The sequence below is a fragment of the Limanda limanda genome, chromosome 16 (assembly GCF_963576545.1).
Source record: "Limanda limanda chromosome 16, fLimLim1.1, whole genome shotgun sequence".
Classification (NCBI taxonomy): Eukaryota; Metazoa; Chordata; class Actinopteri; order Pleuronectiformes; family Pleuronectidae; genus Limanda; species Limanda limanda.
In genome coordinates, this window is record NC_083651.1 from 5,341,758 (window position 1) to 5,358,500 (window position 16,743).

The 16,743-nt window shown below is 43.6% G+C and overlaps 1 protein-coding gene across 1 annotated transcript in view; it reads right to left on the reverse strand.

Annotated features, from left to right (window-relative positions):
- col6a3 (collagen, type VI, alpha 3) overlaps positions 1–16,743 on the reverse strand; it is a 69,713-nt gene that overhangs the window by 861 nt on the left and 52,109 nt on the right. The window contains exons 6-43 of the mRNA XM_061088711.1: positions 13,980–14,591; positions 13,218–13,832; positions 12,342–12,941; positions 11,621–12,226; positions 11,199–11,533; positions 10,680–10,758; positions 10,410–10,555; positions 10,222–10,314; positions 10,028–10,081; positions 9,833–9,904; positions 9,689–9,715; positions 9,561–9,605; positions 9,379–9,432; positions 9,213–9,275; positions 8,791–8,856; positions 8,600–8,653; positions 8,483–8,518; positions 8,321–8,383; positions 8,024–8,086; positions 7,867–7,929; positions 7,538–7,600; positions 7,180–7,230; positions 6,963–6,998; positions 6,809–6,871; positions 6,584–6,646; positions 6,331–6,363; positions 6,186–6,222; positions 6,061–6,072; positions 5,474–5,967; positions 5,272–5,374; positions 4,401–5,105; positions 4,206–4,308; positions 4,072–4,127; positions 3,659–3,919; positions 3,335–3,409; positions 2,152–2,322; positions 1,275–1,340; positions 297–482 (exon numbers count right to left, since the gene is read on the reverse strand). Coding sequence (XP_060944694.1) covers positions 297–482; positions 1,275–1,340; positions 2,152–2,322; positions 3,335–3,409; positions 3,659–3,919; positions 4,072–4,127; positions 4,206–4,308; positions 4,401–5,105; positions 5,272–5,374; positions 5,474–5,967; positions 6,061–6,072; positions 6,186–6,222; positions 6,331–6,363; positions 6,584–6,646; positions 6,809–6,871; positions 6,963–6,998; positions 7,180–7,230; positions 7,538–7,600; positions 7,867–7,929; positions 8,024–8,086; positions 8,321–8,383; positions 8,483–8,518; positions 8,600–8,653; positions 8,791–8,856; positions 9,213–9,275; positions 9,379–9,432; positions 9,561–9,605; positions 9,689–9,715; positions 9,833–9,904; positions 10,028–10,081; positions 10,222–10,314; positions 10,410–10,555; positions 10,680–10,758; positions 11,199–11,533; positions 11,621–12,226; positions 12,342–12,941; positions 13,218–13,832; positions 13,980–14,591 — 6,324 coding nt within the window. The remainder of the gene's footprint in view (positions 1–296; positions 483–1,274; positions 1,341–2,151; positions 2,323–3,334; positions 3,410–3,658; positions 3,920–4,071; positions 4,128–4,205; positions 4,309–4,400; positions 5,106–5,271; positions 5,375–5,473; positions 5,968–6,060; positions 6,073–6,185; positions 6,223–6,330; positions 6,364–6,583; positions 6,647–6,808; positions 6,872–6,962; positions 6,999–7,179; positions 7,231–7,537; positions 7,601–7,866; positions 7,930–8,023; positions 8,087–8,320; positions 8,384–8,482; positions 8,519–8,599; positions 8,654–8,790; positions 8,857–9,212; positions 9,276–9,378; positions 9,433–9,560; positions 9,606–9,688; positions 9,716–9,832; positions 9,905–10,027; positions 10,082–10,221; positions 10,315–10,409; positions 10,556–10,679; positions 10,759–11,198; positions 11,534–11,620; positions 12,227–12,341; positions 12,942–13,217; positions 13,833–13,979; positions 14,592–16,743) is intronic.

Consider the following 16,743-nt stretch of genomic DNA (forward strand, 5'->3'; position numbering starts at 1 on the left):
CTCTGTCCATGTATTGATTTATTGCTGTTTTTTGAACTTTTGTCTTTGAAAAGTGCAGCAGACATTGGGACAGTTTATCTTTATCTGTCTGATTCATGCTGTGAACTTTAAATGCTGCTGTTCATTGACCACAGATGCTACATGGGTCGAGTTCTGTAGCCACTGCTAAACTACTAATAAAAAGTGTACTGTAGAATTAAGTTTTTTGGGATTTTGTTACAGCTAGCCCAAAGCTCCATGTCTTATTACACGTTGGCCTCCTGGTGTTGCTCTTCAGATTCGCAGCGATCACGTACCTGGTTTCCCACAGGTCTTCACACACTGCTCAAAGGTGTCGAAGCGATTCTGGTTTCCGCCGCAGCCTCCGTACCAGAAGCGTGCGCAGGCCTGGCTGGCGGCGTCGAAGTGCCACTTCAGGACAAACTTAGCACATGAACCTTCCTCTTTGGAAAGCTGGCAGATGTCTACAGCTGTGGAGGCAGCTGGGAGGGAGGGGCGGGACAAAGGGCAATCAGTGAGAGAATGAAAACACACTACATCAGACTTATCTGAACAATAAGGAGCAGTATGATTAGCAGGAAATGGGTCATGGTCATTATAATTAACATAATGACTAATACGTTGACAGTGAATTCATCAAGTTGTGGATGGAAGTTGGTACAAAGCCTTTCATGTTCCAGAACAAAGCAGGATTTAGATTCTTCCATACTCTTTGGCCTAGCGCTGATGAGACACATTTAACTTGAAGTTTATTCTCCAACAACTACAAAAAAAACACAATAAAGCTTTGAACAAGTCTTTCCATTCATTTTATCTGAAGTTACGACTTGGCTCGCTCCCGGGACAAAAGCAGGACCTTCTCATTTTTCCATGCTTGTCTTTTATACTTGCTCCATCAGTCATTTAGAACATTTGAGGTGGGTGTTTTTTTTTTTTATCGTTGAATACAAAGAACTTGTTGTTTTGCTATGTGAGCTCAGTTTGTGGAAAGTGAAATTATGCAACACCAATAACTTGCAGGATTGGTCAATATACTGTTTGCCCAACATTAGGTTGCGGCTTCTAAAGCTCTGATCCTAATCGTGTTAGAAGGATGTGGATTTTCTGGTTTCAAACTAGACCATTAGGAAAGAGTCCTTTTTCTCTTTTAGTTTGGCGAGCGTTTTGCAAAGCCTGCAGATGCAACCACATCAGAAGTAAAAGGAAATGAATGGTCAGAAAATATGCACGTTATTCAAATTGTATATTCTCAGTGAGTGTGGATGGTATCTCACCAGGAGCCGGGAGGATCTCCACCTGCTCACTCTGCTGCACCTGGGACTGAGGCTCGGGCTCGGGCTCTGGAGAAACATCAACATGTGATTTCAGTGGAAAATACTTTAATTTGATCAAAAACTTATAGGAAGGAAGACTTTTCAAAATGGCGTCTAGTGTAAAGTTAACACTGATCACTGACATGTGCTTATTACTTCTACTTGAAGACATAATCCAGATTTCCTATGTAATCAGTGACAAGTCATAAGATGACACTTTAAGTTAAAGATATTAACATGTTCTCCTATGAATCGTGTATATTCAATATACTTGCTAAGAGATGAAATACAGCATCACTTAATACACAAGCTTTTCATAAACAAAGATAAAGCTTTTTTGCTATAATATTGTCTAAAAGCTTTAAAAAAATGAAGCTTCTTTTCAGAATTTGCAGACGTTAGGGCAGATGAACTCAAATGTCTTCCAGATGAATGTTCCACTATACTAACCTTGAACATATTATTATACTGTTAGCTAATTGCAGGCTGGTGATAATGCTCGGTTACTGCTGTGAGTGTGGGAGCTCGTTTCTCAAGCCGCTAATATCTGCAGCCCACTGTGGGGCAGATAAAGACTGTTTAATTAATTTCTTATGTTTCTGCCAACTTTTTAAAATATCCCCCTTATTACAGCCACGTGCACACGTGGAGAAACACAAAGCTTGATGTCCTGCAACGCCTCGTTACGGCTGCTGAGCTGTGGAGCAGGTTTAGGAAGCAGTTAGTTCTACATTCTGCACTTGGGGCTGAAGCTCAGGATCTAACGGTTAGATTTTGCCATCACGCCAGGTGACGGCACATTCCCTCGGGGGGGGGGGCCTGGCAGCAGGACACTCACCTGACCTCATGCAGTGTTTCAAGCAGAGCGTCTCAGTGTCGAACCTATTCTCATTGCCGCCACAGCCTCCGTACCAGAACTGGGTACAGATCCCGCTCTTTCTGTCAAAGAACCATTTAGCCTGATACTCTTTGCACGGCATTCCAGGTTCAGAGTCAAGCGAGCATGGGTCTGCAAAGAGTCATTCACATTACAACATGCAACAAACAGACAGCAGTGATGGAGGACAGACAGGGAGACAGGACGAGTTTGTGTTAGGATTCAATCTACAACTACATGAGAAACCAGCAATTATCAAGTAACAGAAAAATACAAACAGGTCAAACGAGTCTCAGCGTTGATATGGTTCGTCCATCACAGGGGAAAAGAGAACATGCATTCCACATGGCATTCTACAGAGGGGGGTCAGGCTCAAGGTTTTAAAAGCAGTTTGGACACTTGATTGAAAGTCGTCAGTAGAATGAGCAGATGATCAAGTCACTGTTACAGGTTAGTTCATTCAGTCATCTACAAGGCTGTGGGGGTGCTCCAGGTTATTTGCATGAATCAAACCCAGAAATACTGGATATTAGACAAATCTGCAGCTGAGTCCAGTCTTCTAATCTCTCTTTGGTCCCACTGGAGAATCAACGTTCTGCATCCACTCCCCTTTGTCATGAAGACAGCCCTGTATATAATCCCTGAGTGAATGGCAGAAGCCTGTCCTGCCTGAATGTACAGCCAGTTAACATGTTCTCAGTTATAAGAAGCAGCAGCTGTGAGTATTAATTCCTGCAACAACTATGTCCACGGTAAAACGTCTCCAGTATCTCCCTCCGCTAACTAAACAAAATGGCCCTGATGTTGTATCCTGAGCTGTCTGGCTTGTCCAAACACATGAAGTAAGAAGATCCAGCACAGACCAGGATTCCGTGGTATTGAGTCTGAGCGTCAGACCTACGTGACGTGTTCACTTGAACTGTCACTGAATCACAACACAGCACCGAGTGAAACCATCAGGTTTTATTTATGTGACTAACAAACTGTTGAAGAAAAGCAGCCAAACACAAACCAACTGAGACTAATCCCCCCGGCGAGTGTAGAGAAACCTACATTGGGACCGAAAGACAACTTATGTATATCATTATGTACACACACATACGCAAACACACACATACACACAAGCACACACGCAGTCACTCACCAGCTTCGGGTTTGTCCAGCGGTGTGGTCTTTACCGTGCGGGTTCCTTGGCTGGTCGGCTTACGCTCGGCTGTTTCTGTCAGAAGGAAACTCCCAATTAGGAGGCGGCTACAAAAAGACATCGCTCTGTATTCAAATGTTGACAATAATAAAAATTATTATATTAATAAAACCTAACAGGAGGGCAATAAAGAGTGAGAGGATGTTTAGGGGTAAAATAACGATGCTGGATTTGTCTGAATGCAGTCTGTGTGTGTGTGTGTGTGTGTGTGTGTGTGTGTGTGTGTGTGTGTGTATGTGTGTGTGTGTGTGTGTTCGGACTCACTGGTAGTGATGATGCCTTTGCGGGTGGACACCACTTGTCCCTCTGCCGTGTGGGCAGTGACCACAGCGTGATACGTCTGAGCGCTCTGCAGGTTGTCCACAGAAAGCTCGGCGCCCGACACGTTGGTCTTCAGCACGAGGACGTGGTCGGACAGACGCGTGACCACCACCTCAAAGTAGACGAAGAGTTTGGGGTCCGGGCTGCTCCAACGCAGCTTCAAGCTGCTGGAGGTGACGTTGGAGACGTGCAGCTCATCTGCATCTGAGACGGTGAGAGAGAGACACAACGAGGGCAGAAGCTGAAGAAGGTGATGTGTGAAGTCAGCGTGACAAAGCTACTACTCCTGTTGGTGTAGAAAACACAAATCTAACCTTCTGCATCCAGAAGTATTTTAAGTCCAGGTTATTTATTACCTTTGTGCTTCCTTGGATGAACTGCTTGATGATTTTCATGTTGTTTCTGATGCTTCCTGTAAGTGAACCAGTAAAAAGTGATGAAACCATCAAACTATTCAAGAGATGAACAGTGAACAGTGACGGGAACTTACTCGTGTTGCTGTGACGACGTGAAGGGGTTTTTCAGGGGCTGGTCACTCTGGAACCACTTGCAGTTTTTGGAGACTTCAGGGGACATGTAGAACGCGTTTTCAACTAGAAGGCAAAGCAGCAACAAACAGGGTCTCACTCACAGGGACTGGAACAAAGAATTGAGTGAGGGACGCTGACGTTTGTCTTGCACTTACTGCTGATGTACTTTGGCAGCAGCTTGCTGAAGGTCTGGATGTGTTTGTCATAAAACTGTGAGAGGCTTTCCAGCCTCTTGAAGAAGACATCTGACGGCTCACTGGCCATGCGGGACAACACCCGGTTGTCTCCGGCACTCAGCTGCCCTCCCACACCCAGGATCACCAGGAAGAAGCCTCTGCACTTGACCTCGGTGGCGATGCGCACCAGCTGCTGCTCGTCTTCCTCCACGCTTCCCGTCACAAAGAGGAACAGCACTCTCCTGGCCCGTTGGAGAGGCGCCTTGTCGAACACCAGCTCCATCGTGGATTCGATGGCAGCTGCCAGGGCCCTGCCACCCTCGAGCTGTGGTGTCTTCTCCAGCAGGAACGTGACGATGTCCTGAGCTGAACTGTGCTCAGTCAAGCCGATGTCCACATGGATGGGAAGGCCGGTTTTGTTCTGGATGAACTCGTAAGGCGCCTGCTGGATCACAGACACTCTGGCTTGGTGAACATCTGATGTGGGATTGGGAGACAACTCCAGGTGTTCCACTATGAGCGCGATGTAGCGTTTGATCTCAGTGAAGACGGTTGGATAGGTGGAGTCGGAGCTGTCCAGGACGAAGGCCATGTCGATGTCCACGTCTGTGGTGGAAGACCTCCGATCTCGGCCGGTGGTGAATGGGGGCACGTAGTCACACATTTGGTCTGGAGAGCAGAAGTCTAAAAAACAAAGTAATGTGATTATTCACATTCCCAAATCTAAAACTGATTTTTAAAGGGGACAAATAAATGAATAATTACGACTATCCCCAGGTCTTTGTGAAGATATGGTTGGAGATCAGAAATCTAAGTGTAAAATATAAGTGTAGAAATGCAAAGCTCTTACCAAAGCAGACATGGCAGCTCATAACCTTCTGGATGACTGCATTGTACTTAGCACTTCCAGGAGCGGGGAGCACAATCACCTGGGCCAGGGCTGTGTTATTGATCTGTTGTACAAAAAGAAGCAGAAAATACACAATTAGATTTCTACAGTGAATATACGGCTCACACACTGAATCCCTGAGAAGTTGTTTGTGGAGTCGTACCTGCAGAGCTCTGGTGAGAGCTCTTTCCTCCTGGCTGACCAAGAACAGTGTGGCGATTCCAGCATCGTGTAGGCGGAGAGCTGCGTTAGTAACTCCTTGAACCTGACCGAGGGCCCCCCCGACGAAGAAGACGGCCACCTTCCTCATGAGGAAGCCGCTGCGCACCCTCTTGAAGGTGTTCTGGGCCACGAAGCTCATGGCCGACGGCAGGTTGCGCTCCTTGTTGGTCTGCAGGGTCTGAAGTCCCTCGATGCGTTGGACCAGTGCCTTCTTCTTCATGGCGTCAGCGAACCGAACCTCGGTGGTGACCTCGCTGTTGTACAAGGTCAAAGCGACGCGGGCCCCTCTCGGGCAGTTGCTCTCAGAGACGGTGATGTTCCGGACCAGGTTCAGGACGGCGTCCCGCATGTTGTTGAAAACTCTGCGGTCGACATTCTGAGAAGCGTCCAGGGCGATGGCCAGCTCAGTGGGGTAGAGGGGGCATTCCAGCTGACCTGATGGTAAACAACACACAGAGGAGAACAGTGAATACAGCACACACACACACAGCAACTGTTTTAGTTTGCATTGAACATTTGTGTACTCACCATAACAGCAAGCTGCAAGAGAAAAGGAAAAAAGTGTGTTCAGACATTTGTGCAGCACAACACGCGTGAAACGTTATTTACTTTGAATACTGTGGAGCGTCATGGTTGATAGTTGTGATACTCACGACAGTTGTCTCTAATCTTCTTCACCAGGTCACATTGCTGAAGGGACAGAGGCAAATGGAAAGAAATGTTAAAAGATGTTGACGCCAGAAATAAGTTTTATTCTTTTCATTCAATCAAATAATAGAAAATAAACGAGACACTGACCACAACCCCGGGTCCTCTCGGCCCTTTCTGACCCTGTTGGTGAAAGAGACAATTGAATATGTCTGGAAAAACAACCAGTGCTTAATCCACCGCTTATTTAACCTAACATGATTACATTTAGTAGTGCATATTACATGTCATAAGTTTCAAATCCACATACGTCGACAGAAATAACTAAAAGAAGAGGTGCAAATCAGAGACATACACATTCTCTATCATTTCATCTTACAACGTAAAATGTTAAGTTGCTTACATATGGCCCAGAATATCCTGCCTCTCCTTTCTGTCCAGCTGAACCGATGTTTCCAGAGACACCCTGGAAAGAATTAACAGAGAAAGAATATTATTCACTTTAAAACTCTGCCATCTGCCAATAGTCTTATGCAGCTCATTCACGTAACACACTGCACGTGTCCAGTGATGCACTACAGTGTGTACTGATGAATACACAGCATGGTCATGTTACAGAATCCCTTACCCTCTGTCCACGGTTTCCTTTGGGTCCAAGTCCACCTTCTGTGCCAATGTCACCACCTGCTCCCTACACAGATGTATAGAAGTAAAGTGAATGAAAGCGAATGACCGACATCAAAAGACAGGTCCAATGCCCAGTGTGGGATTTCTTTGGTTACCTTGATTCCGGGGAATCCAGGGAAGCCTTCATCACCCTGTAGATGCAATCGAACATAAGGTGTTGAGTGAAAAAAGTTAATAGTTTATTGATAATCCTGAGAAACAACTGTATTTTAACAGTTCTCTTCAGAAGTTGTACCAGTTCTACTGTGTGTTTAGAAAAATACAAGACAAATCTTCTGATCATTACATAACAAAGTGTAGTATTTCACTTGCCTTTCTTCCTTTGGGCCCTGCAACACCAAATCCATCTCTTCCATCTTCACCCTACAAGGAGAACAATATCTTCACTATTCCACCTTTCTCTGTACAGATTGTATTAAGTCAACTGCAATTCACTATTCTAATGAAAGAGAAACAGGAGCAGCAGACACACAACAAAAACACACCTCGTACATTTATAGCCATAAAGAAGAAAATCGCTTCTAAGAGTATCTTTTATGGTCTGACCTATAATTATCTCCTCTATTACAAACACATTTGGTTAGTTAAGCCATGTACTTCTTATACTTCTGATTTGTATATTAACATTTCATTGGTTTTGCATATACAGAAGATGAAGGTTCATCCTTACAGATTCTCCACGGGGGCCAAGAGGTCCGATGATCCCCTTTGGTCCTGGATCTCCTGGCTCTCCCTACAGAGGCATTGAGATGGCAAGATACAAAACAATGAGTGTATTATCTATTTGAGCCGTCATGTCAGTTGCTGTAGATTTAATTAAACTCTCATGGGTTTTTTGTTTCTTCAGCAAAAAGGGCCTTGGTGTTTTCTTATAGTGCTTTAATGTTTGCTCAGTCGATTCATGTGTGTTCAGTAATGTGAGAGAGCCCGTCCTCGTCTAGTGTGTTTAGAAATGAACCAGAGAACATAAGCCACACAAAATTGTGTTTCGCTCAGTACCTTACGACCGAGAAATCCTCTCCTGCCCTTGTCCCCGACAGGACCTGGGATACCACCGGGACCCTAGAAAAAAATCATCCAGACATTAGAGTCCTGTTTACTTTGTTACACACAGAGCTGAAGGTTTTATTTCATAGAATGGACCAGGTTTACTCACCCTGGGTCCAGGGTTTCCATCTTCTCCTCTGGGTCCTGGGGCACCATTCGGTCCAGAAGGACCCTTGAACAAAGACAAAACCAGACATTGATGAAGCACTGCTCTTCTTTCAGATTAAATCTTAAATTTCAACCCCTGAGTAAAGAATGAACACAGATTTATAGATCAATAAATACTCCACAACTCAGTGAAACTAGATTTGTCATATTGCCAATGCTGCAGATTTGCAGGGATGTGTCAGATGCATTTGTCGACTGGATAATCTGCCAAAAATAGTGTGAAAATGAATTGACTTACTCTGGATCCTCCGATGCCGGCCTCTCCCTGCACACCATTGACTCCGAGTGGTCCAGCAGTTCCCTTCAATGACATGCGAGCAGCACAATGTTCCAGTTACTGTCACACAAAGTCACAGCAATAAGTATTAAATAATGTATGTTGCCAGAGGAAGGCTCTTACAGGCTGTCCAGGTGCACCTCTCCTGCCACCAGCTCCCTAATGAAGGAGGAATGGAATTAAATCTTAGTTCTAAAAACAAACACAGAAATGGTAGATGAAGATTGCAAAATTCTTTACCCTTCGTCCGACTTCACCGGGGCCTCCCTTCTTTCCATCCACACCAGCATCTCCCTGTCGTTTTGGAAGATATATCCCAGAAAAACAGACCCAGACACAAACAACAATGAAATGTTGAACTGGAAAAACTTTGGGAAGTGTAAAGTTGAAAACACATTCGCAAGATATCGTTTCCACAATGTGGACATTACCGCTGGTCCAGCATCACCAGGGTCTCCTTTCGGTCCTGCTTCGTTGTTGTCTCGTCCACTTGTGCCCTATTAGACAGATGATCACATTTCAGCTGCAGCTACACATAAACACCCGAAAAGAAAATTGACCGAGAACATGTCCTTATGCAAACTGTACAGGAGAGAAAGGAGGGAGGGACACACTAATCCCATTCTAATGATCAGACACAGACCAGTTTCTCATCTGGCCGCTGTGCAGCTCCGTCTCAGACTCAAGTCAGTTATAACTTACTACTTTATGCATAAAACTAAACATTTACAACCATACAAATAATGTAACATTACTCTATAATGAATCTACATCACTTTAATTATCCATGTGTAACACAATTTGTCTACAGTTAAATATCTCTATTTGGACAGTAATGGTCTATGATACTCACAGGGTCTCCTCTGATTCCCTCCTCCCCTCGGTCTCCCCCTTGTCCTTTGGAACCTTTGGGACCCTAAAAACAATAAATATGTTTAATGAGAATTGTTCAGCACAATCTACATGACATAAAGATTTGATGAGAAAGTGTGAAACTCAAATTGCATCCAGTCACTCACTCTTCTGCCCGGGTTTCCTCTGTCTCCTCCCGGTCCAGCGACTCCACTTTTGCCCTGAAACCGTTCAGAAGACGTCACATGAAGACATTGGGTGAACTTCAATTTCCACATGCCTGATGATGATTCTATTGGATACAATATAAAGATAACTGACTGACAAGATCTTATCAACACACACTCACCTCCTCTCCATTGATGCCATCAAGTCCAATTTCTCCAAATTCACCCTGGAAAATAAGAGCAGTTGGTGAATATTTATTTATTTGGCGGTTTTAGATCTTGGTGAAGACTTACAAAGAAAAGCACTCACCTTTTCTCCTGAGTACCCACGAGAACCCTGGACAGAACAAAACAAAAGCGATTACACACCATAGCACACATATATGTATATATGTATAAAGCAATATTCCTAAATTACGATAACGAATTTTAAATTCCATATCAAAGCCTTTACCTTGACACCTCTCTGCCCAGGACATCCCTGGAAGCCCTGTGTTCCGTTCACACCAGGAGGACCTCTCTCTCCCTGTCATTAGAGATATAAGATTGTTATGGGAAATCTGAAGGAAAGCAAAGAAGTGAGCAACAAAACACACAAAGTTGTCAATGTGGAGTGTCCTCTTAAAGGTAAAGAGGTGTTTAAACTTACAGGTCCACCCTCATCTCCAGGATGACCTTGGCCTCCTCCTAACCCTGGACCGCCCTGAAAGACAAAATAACAAAAACGTTAGCTTGTGATGAATACATTAAAATCATTACTAGTATAATTAAGGTTTTTTAAAAAACAGTTTTTGTGTTTGTGTATATAAATATAGATTATTTTAAGTTTGGTAACATAGCTACCTTTGTCCCCGACTGTCCAACGGCTCCTCGGTCTCCTCTGGTGCCGGTGCATTTGCAAGCAACACCACAACACTGTCTTTCGGCAATATTGTCCTAGGCAACAAGATAAGACAAATATTTAGTAATTTCTCAGAATAAAGATAAAGTACTAAACACTAAAGCCGTAGATGTAACTAATTAGCGCTCACCAGTTCCTCCCTGAGCTCATACTCCAAGTCCATGATATTGAGACGTAGGGGTCTGGTGTACCTGAAGCCACGCCCATATTCCAACAGCACAGCCTCCTCAAATTTGGCCACCCGCTCCAGCCCGACCAGAATGAAACTGTTCACTCCTGTTCAGTGTTTGAGGAACAGTATTATTCTCAGAAATAGCCTCCAAATGTGATGTTGATAAATCATTTCTCAGAGGTTTAAAGATAGTTTTCAAGCACAATTTTAAGTGAATCATCTTTTTACCTGATTGCTGAAGCTGGTCAACTCGCTTTTTCATTTCAGCATATGGGGCGTCAAGACCATCAGTCAGATGAATGACAACCTTCAGGGAAAAGCACAATTCAGTTTTCACACTTATTCAGTCAAGCGCATTGACTCTAATCCTGAACTGATTCCAGTCTTGTTTAATGTTGATTCAATTATGTGTCTGACCTACAAACTGGGGCTGTAGACTTCTGAAATTAGACACTTTTTTAAAGATAATTTGTCTCCTGAAATCAGAACTCAACCACGAGTGCACATAAGTACATATTCCTCCATTTTACTAGAATGTCAGCACAACCCCAGTGTAGAGCTCAGCTGTCCAAAACATAAGCAGCAATGTAACACTGTGTTGAGGTTGAAAGAAACAGTGGAAGGAAGGAAGGTAATGGCTTTATTTTGTCTGATACCAAACTTTTTAATGTTTTTAATCCTTAAAACTATGCAATAAATGGCCCCGATTCTGATCTCTACTTCAGTATATTAAATTCAGTTACCAACCTTGACAACATCGTCCTGTCTGGTTCTGAATCTGTTGGTGTAAGCTGTGATGGTTTTGCCATTGAGGAGGAAGGGGCCACGACTCTGCAGCGCTTTGAAGGCCACAAAGAGCTCTTTAGCATTGTTGGTGAAATCGAGCTGGACCGGCTCGGAGGCAGAGTCCACGGCCAGCATGCCCACTTGCACAGAAGGAATCTGCCCGGATGAGCAGCTAATCCTTTCCATTTGGGAAATTGTGTTTAGAATGAATTCCATCTTCTTCTGGAGATTAGTCTGAGCACTGAAGATGTTCTGGGCAGAAACATCGAAGCCCACCAGTACCTCCACATTGCAGGCTGTAAAACAAACATGGATTTAGTCTGGAAAACTGAAACGTCATTGTTATTTTGTAAATTGTATTAGCGTCGATTCAAGATAATTACTTTTCGGACCGTCTTGCCCCCCAACACACAGCTTCCCCTTCACTTCATCATCAAGTGTCTCCAGGATTTGCTCATTGAGCTCTGAAAGCTCCAGGAAGGTGCTTGCTCGAGCCACGGTAGAAGACTCGCTTGCTAGTTTTTCTAGTTCATCCTCAATGTCGCCCACTCCTACGGCAAACACTCTCACACCTTTTTTCTTCAGACCGAGGGCTGCTGTTTTGCCGTCATCTGCTGAGCGTCCTCCAGTAATAAGCATTAGAATCTGAGCAGTGCCCTCATCCTTCCTACTTCCCTTTTCCCTGGTAAAGTGAACATCTTCAACATGGCGAATGGCTGCCCCAGTGTTGATCTTGCGTCCACCTTTGTACTCTACTCGTTCAATGGCATCCAAAATGTCTTGCCTGTTCTTGTATGTGTTGAGGTAAAAGGCGTCAGTCACATCTGCCGCGTAATGTGCCAGTCCAATCCGCAGGTCGTCTCTATCAGTGTAGAACAGGTCAATGAGGTTGATGACAAAATTCATCACTTCTTTGAAGTTATTCCGGCCCAGGTTGATGGAGCCATCCACTAAAAATACGATATCAGCCTTCTTAGCCGCAGGCAGGTCTGTTGCCACGAGGAGAAGGATGAGAATATGTGAATAAATTGAGTTACATTGACTGCATTTTGACATTTCCTGAACACAGATATATAAGTTTATCAAGAATTTTGCTCAACTTACCTGGATCGTAGACGTATGGGGGTATTTCCTCAGGCATAGTCCCACTCAGCCTGGTAATAAACCTCTCCCTGATTGCCGACAGACCTGGGAAGGTAGGGACCTGAAGGACATCTTCTGAGCTGGTGGCAATTTGGGCGAGCTGTCTTGTGTCAGCACCTGAAGCTCCAACCCCGATGCAGTTTACCCGGCTGCTCTTAAGCAGAGGTCCATACATACTAACATCTTGGGGAGAACGTCCACCTGTGAGAACCACAAGATGCTGGGAAGCCTCAGACAGACGAACACCAGCAGAGGGTTTTAACTCATTCTGCATGACATATTTAATGGCGTCAGCCAGGTCTGATGACCGGCCACCCATCTGGCGAAGTCTTTGGATGGCAGAAATAACAGCGGGCTTGTTGTTGTGTGAGTTGAGTGAAAACTCTGATTTTACTTTGTCCGAATACTGGACAACAGACACTCGAACTTGATCAGGCTGCACATCGAGTTGTCGAACAATGTTGAGGATGAAGTCCCGGATGTGAGCGATGCCTTCAGGACCAGTATTGTCTGAGCCATCAATAAGGAAGATAATATCCTTCTTCCCAAGATTTAGGGAAACTGTAATGAAAACACAGCAAAGAGATTTCCAAGCATATTAGCAAAATAATAAAGCATTAAAAAATGTCAAATTCCACCAATATAACAGAACTCTAGAGACTTCAGTGCTTTACAGACATTAGGAATGTTTTTCCTGCAACACCAGTGTAACATGAGTCTTTTCTGAGCTAAATGGAAAATGCAAAACAAATCATGCATCGAATGCTATTATTGAAAACACCAATCATCACTTCAAAGTCATTGTAAACCTTCAATATGAGAGATAGTATTTCTTACCTTCCACTTGAGGAACATGAGTAATGATATCATCAGTGGATATTGTTTTCACAGATTCAATGAGCCGGGTCTCCACTCTCGGAAGCTGCTGGAAACTGTCAACTGTGAATACAAGTTCGGGCTTCAGGGAAATCTGTCTCAGTTCATTTGGGTCTGCGTTCCTTGAACCAATGGCAAGAGGAGCAACATGGCTTCTCTTAAGCAGGTCAGCTGACGTGGACACATCATCTGATGACTTGCCACCTGTAACTAGAATGAGGAACTGAGGAACACCCTCTTCAATGCGGCTTCCTGCTGACCTCTGGTAGATGCGTCTGGAGACCCACCCAAGAGCATGTCCTGTGTTTAGGCGGTTTCCACCTCTGCTTTGAAGCCTCGCCACAGCCTGGCGTAGCTCGTCTGGGCCGGAGTGTTCATTCAGAAGGAATTCGGTCACTGGCTCATCACTGTACTGAACCACAGAAACTCTGACTTTATTCATTCCAATATCCAGCTTCTCCGTAACTCTTCTTATCATGTCCCGGATGGCAGGGAACTCGCTACGTCCAGCTGTCGACCCGTCAATGAGAAAAACAACATCCCTCTTCACTCCCTGTGCGGGTGCTGGTGTCACCGCTGTTCAAAAAGATGGTAAACAAAAAAAAATTGTATTAGTGGTAACTATAAAGTTCCTGACAGAAATATACACAATGACTGAAATACAGTAAAAAGTGGTGTACTTGAGAATGTTAATTTCTGGACATGATTGAATTGAGTAATTACAAGTATAGGTTGGATATACTGGACGCAGCGCGGCGATGTCATCGTTTGACATCTCAGTGAGAGTGGTGATTAAGTTTTCGCGGACTGTGTCGAGGCTGGGGAGGTCATCGACAGTAAAGGCAAAGTTAGGCACATACGACACCACCCGCAGCTCCGTAGGGTCAACATCTCTGGTCCCAATGCTGAAGGGAAGAACTCTGGACTTTTTGAGGGTAGTCGCTGCACGGCTGATGTCATCAGTGGACGACCCACTGGAGACGACGATTACAAACTGTGGTACACCCTCTTGCTTCCTGCTTCCACGTGCTGCTGTAAGAACATCCTGATTGATAAACTGCAAGCCCTGACCCAGGTTACGTTGTCTTCCTCCTCGTTGCCTCATTTGCCTTACAGCATTCAAAACGCCTTCTTTGGTTGTGTGCGAGTTCAGATACATATCAGCCTGAGCAGAGTCACCATACTGAATCACACTGATCCGGATCTTATTCTCGCCCACGTTGAGACTCTCCACGACCCTGCGGATGAACTCCTGAATGACAGGAAAGTCACGACCAACACCATCGGATCCATCAACGAGGAAAACGATGTCCTTCCGGGGGCCCTGAGACTCAGCTGAAACGGAAAGAGAAAATATAATCTTATTTTCCGTTACAAAAATTATCAGAAATATGAATACCTATTGAAAAGCCTGATGATTTCTTCCGACACACAGTATGTTGTATGCCTTATTTGTGTAATCAGATGCATACATTTACCAGTTACCAAGACAATGCAACATGATGATATTTCTCACCTTAATTGGAAAATGCTGAAATATTTAGAGGATTAACAACACAATTGGTGACAATTAGTGCAAAACACTGCTGCTATGCATGCCATGATTACATAACTTCCATTTTACATGCTTGGAAACACCTGAATGTGTGTATCTTTAAAAAGTATTCAAGATTTATGTTACTCCAAGATAAATAATTTTTGTTATTCTATATTGTGTGAATGAGAAAGAGATGTTTTAAAACAACAACCGTCTCCAAAGTCTACACTGGCTCCAAGTATGTTGAATCTGTGGCCCTTAAGTTTAAACATCCATAAAGAAAGTGAATTTATGATCCAACCAGATGGCTGACAACATCTCAAACAAAATGCTGCTTATGCTGAATTAAAATATCAGGACCCAGCACTTCTCCTGGCATCAGCAGAAAACACAAGAGAACATTTGATTAAGATGGAAGCGTTCAGTACTATTTAAAATACAAAACATTTGATGACATACAAAATGTTGGATAACAGTTGCACACTTATTGTGTTTGAAGCCCAAGTTTTTAAATCTGGTATGTCGATCTACATTGATTTTGTGTTTTAAAATGATTTAAATTGTTTCTTTGCTAACAAAATAGGTCACAGATTTTATAATACAAAAATGTATTGGCACGTTGTAACAGTGGTGACAATATTCTGTTTATATGAACAATATAAGAAAGGCTCATTAATTTGTTAATAACTTTTCTGGACAATAATGAATTTTCTCCCTATTATGAATGAAAGAAACTTGTTCATGGAGCTATCGGTAATTTTAATTTGGTGCATCATTCAAAAATCAAAACATGCAAACACAAAAAAATGAAAGATGATTCCAAATTGCTTGAATATAAAGACATGAGCCTTATGACAATGCTGGCAGAAAAGGACATGATTAATATGAGATAACTCTTTACTAAAACCATTTACTCAGTGTTTTGAAGTAAATATAAAGGAGGAAACAAAAAAAGTTAAAGAGGTGTGAAAAAAGCCATTATGATAGGGAACAAAAGAAAGATATTGATAAAAATCAAGTTCATCCTTGGAATAAAGAGTATTCTGAATTTCATAAAACCAACTATCGGATTTAAGAGCAACTTTGACAGTTAACATACCAAGTACAGTTGGTTCTAATGGGGTGACGTCAATAACCACTTCCTCCACAGAGGACTGAAGCTGCTGTTGGACACTGGGAAGGTCAGTGAATTCAGACACAGACAGAGCGTAACTTGGATCGTGGGCTATCTTCCGCAGTTCTGTGCTATAAGAGCTCCTGGTTCCAATAGCAAAGATCAAGACACCCATCTTTTTCAGAGCAGAGGCTGGTGTATCAACACTGTCAAAAGACCTTCCACCACTTAGCAATATTAGCACCTGTGGAACTCCTTCCACACGCCTGCTTCCTGCAGAGGCTGTGAAGACATTATCCCTCAAATACTGGAGGGCTGCTCCAGTGTTGAGGGGTCTTCCACCTTTGTGTTTCAAACCTCTGAGGGTGTCAAAGATCTCGCCCTTTGTCCTGTATGTGTTCAGATAGAACTGGACGGCTGGATCTCTGCTGTACTGAACCACTGAGACACGGTCTTTGTTGTCATCCACACTGAGTGTCTCCACTACTCTTTGGACAAAGTCTCTCATAGCTGGGAATCCAGTTCTAGTACCATCAGATCCGTCCAGCAAGAACACAAAATCTCTTCCCTTTGGCTGTTTCTCCACTATGGAACATAAGAATTGGGACATGTTAAGGTCATAAGGAAAAAGGTTGCCGTTTGAAAGTCTACCAATGAAAGCTAACCTCAACTTTTAGGACTGACTCTGTCAAGGTTTGCACAACTGTCATATCAAAGTGGCACTGACTGACCTTAAGTAGGTGAAATGCACTCTAACATGGTTCAATTTGCCTCCTACACTGATCTTGGAATGTAAAATTTGTTCAATTTCTTACCGGTTACTGCTGGTGTCACGG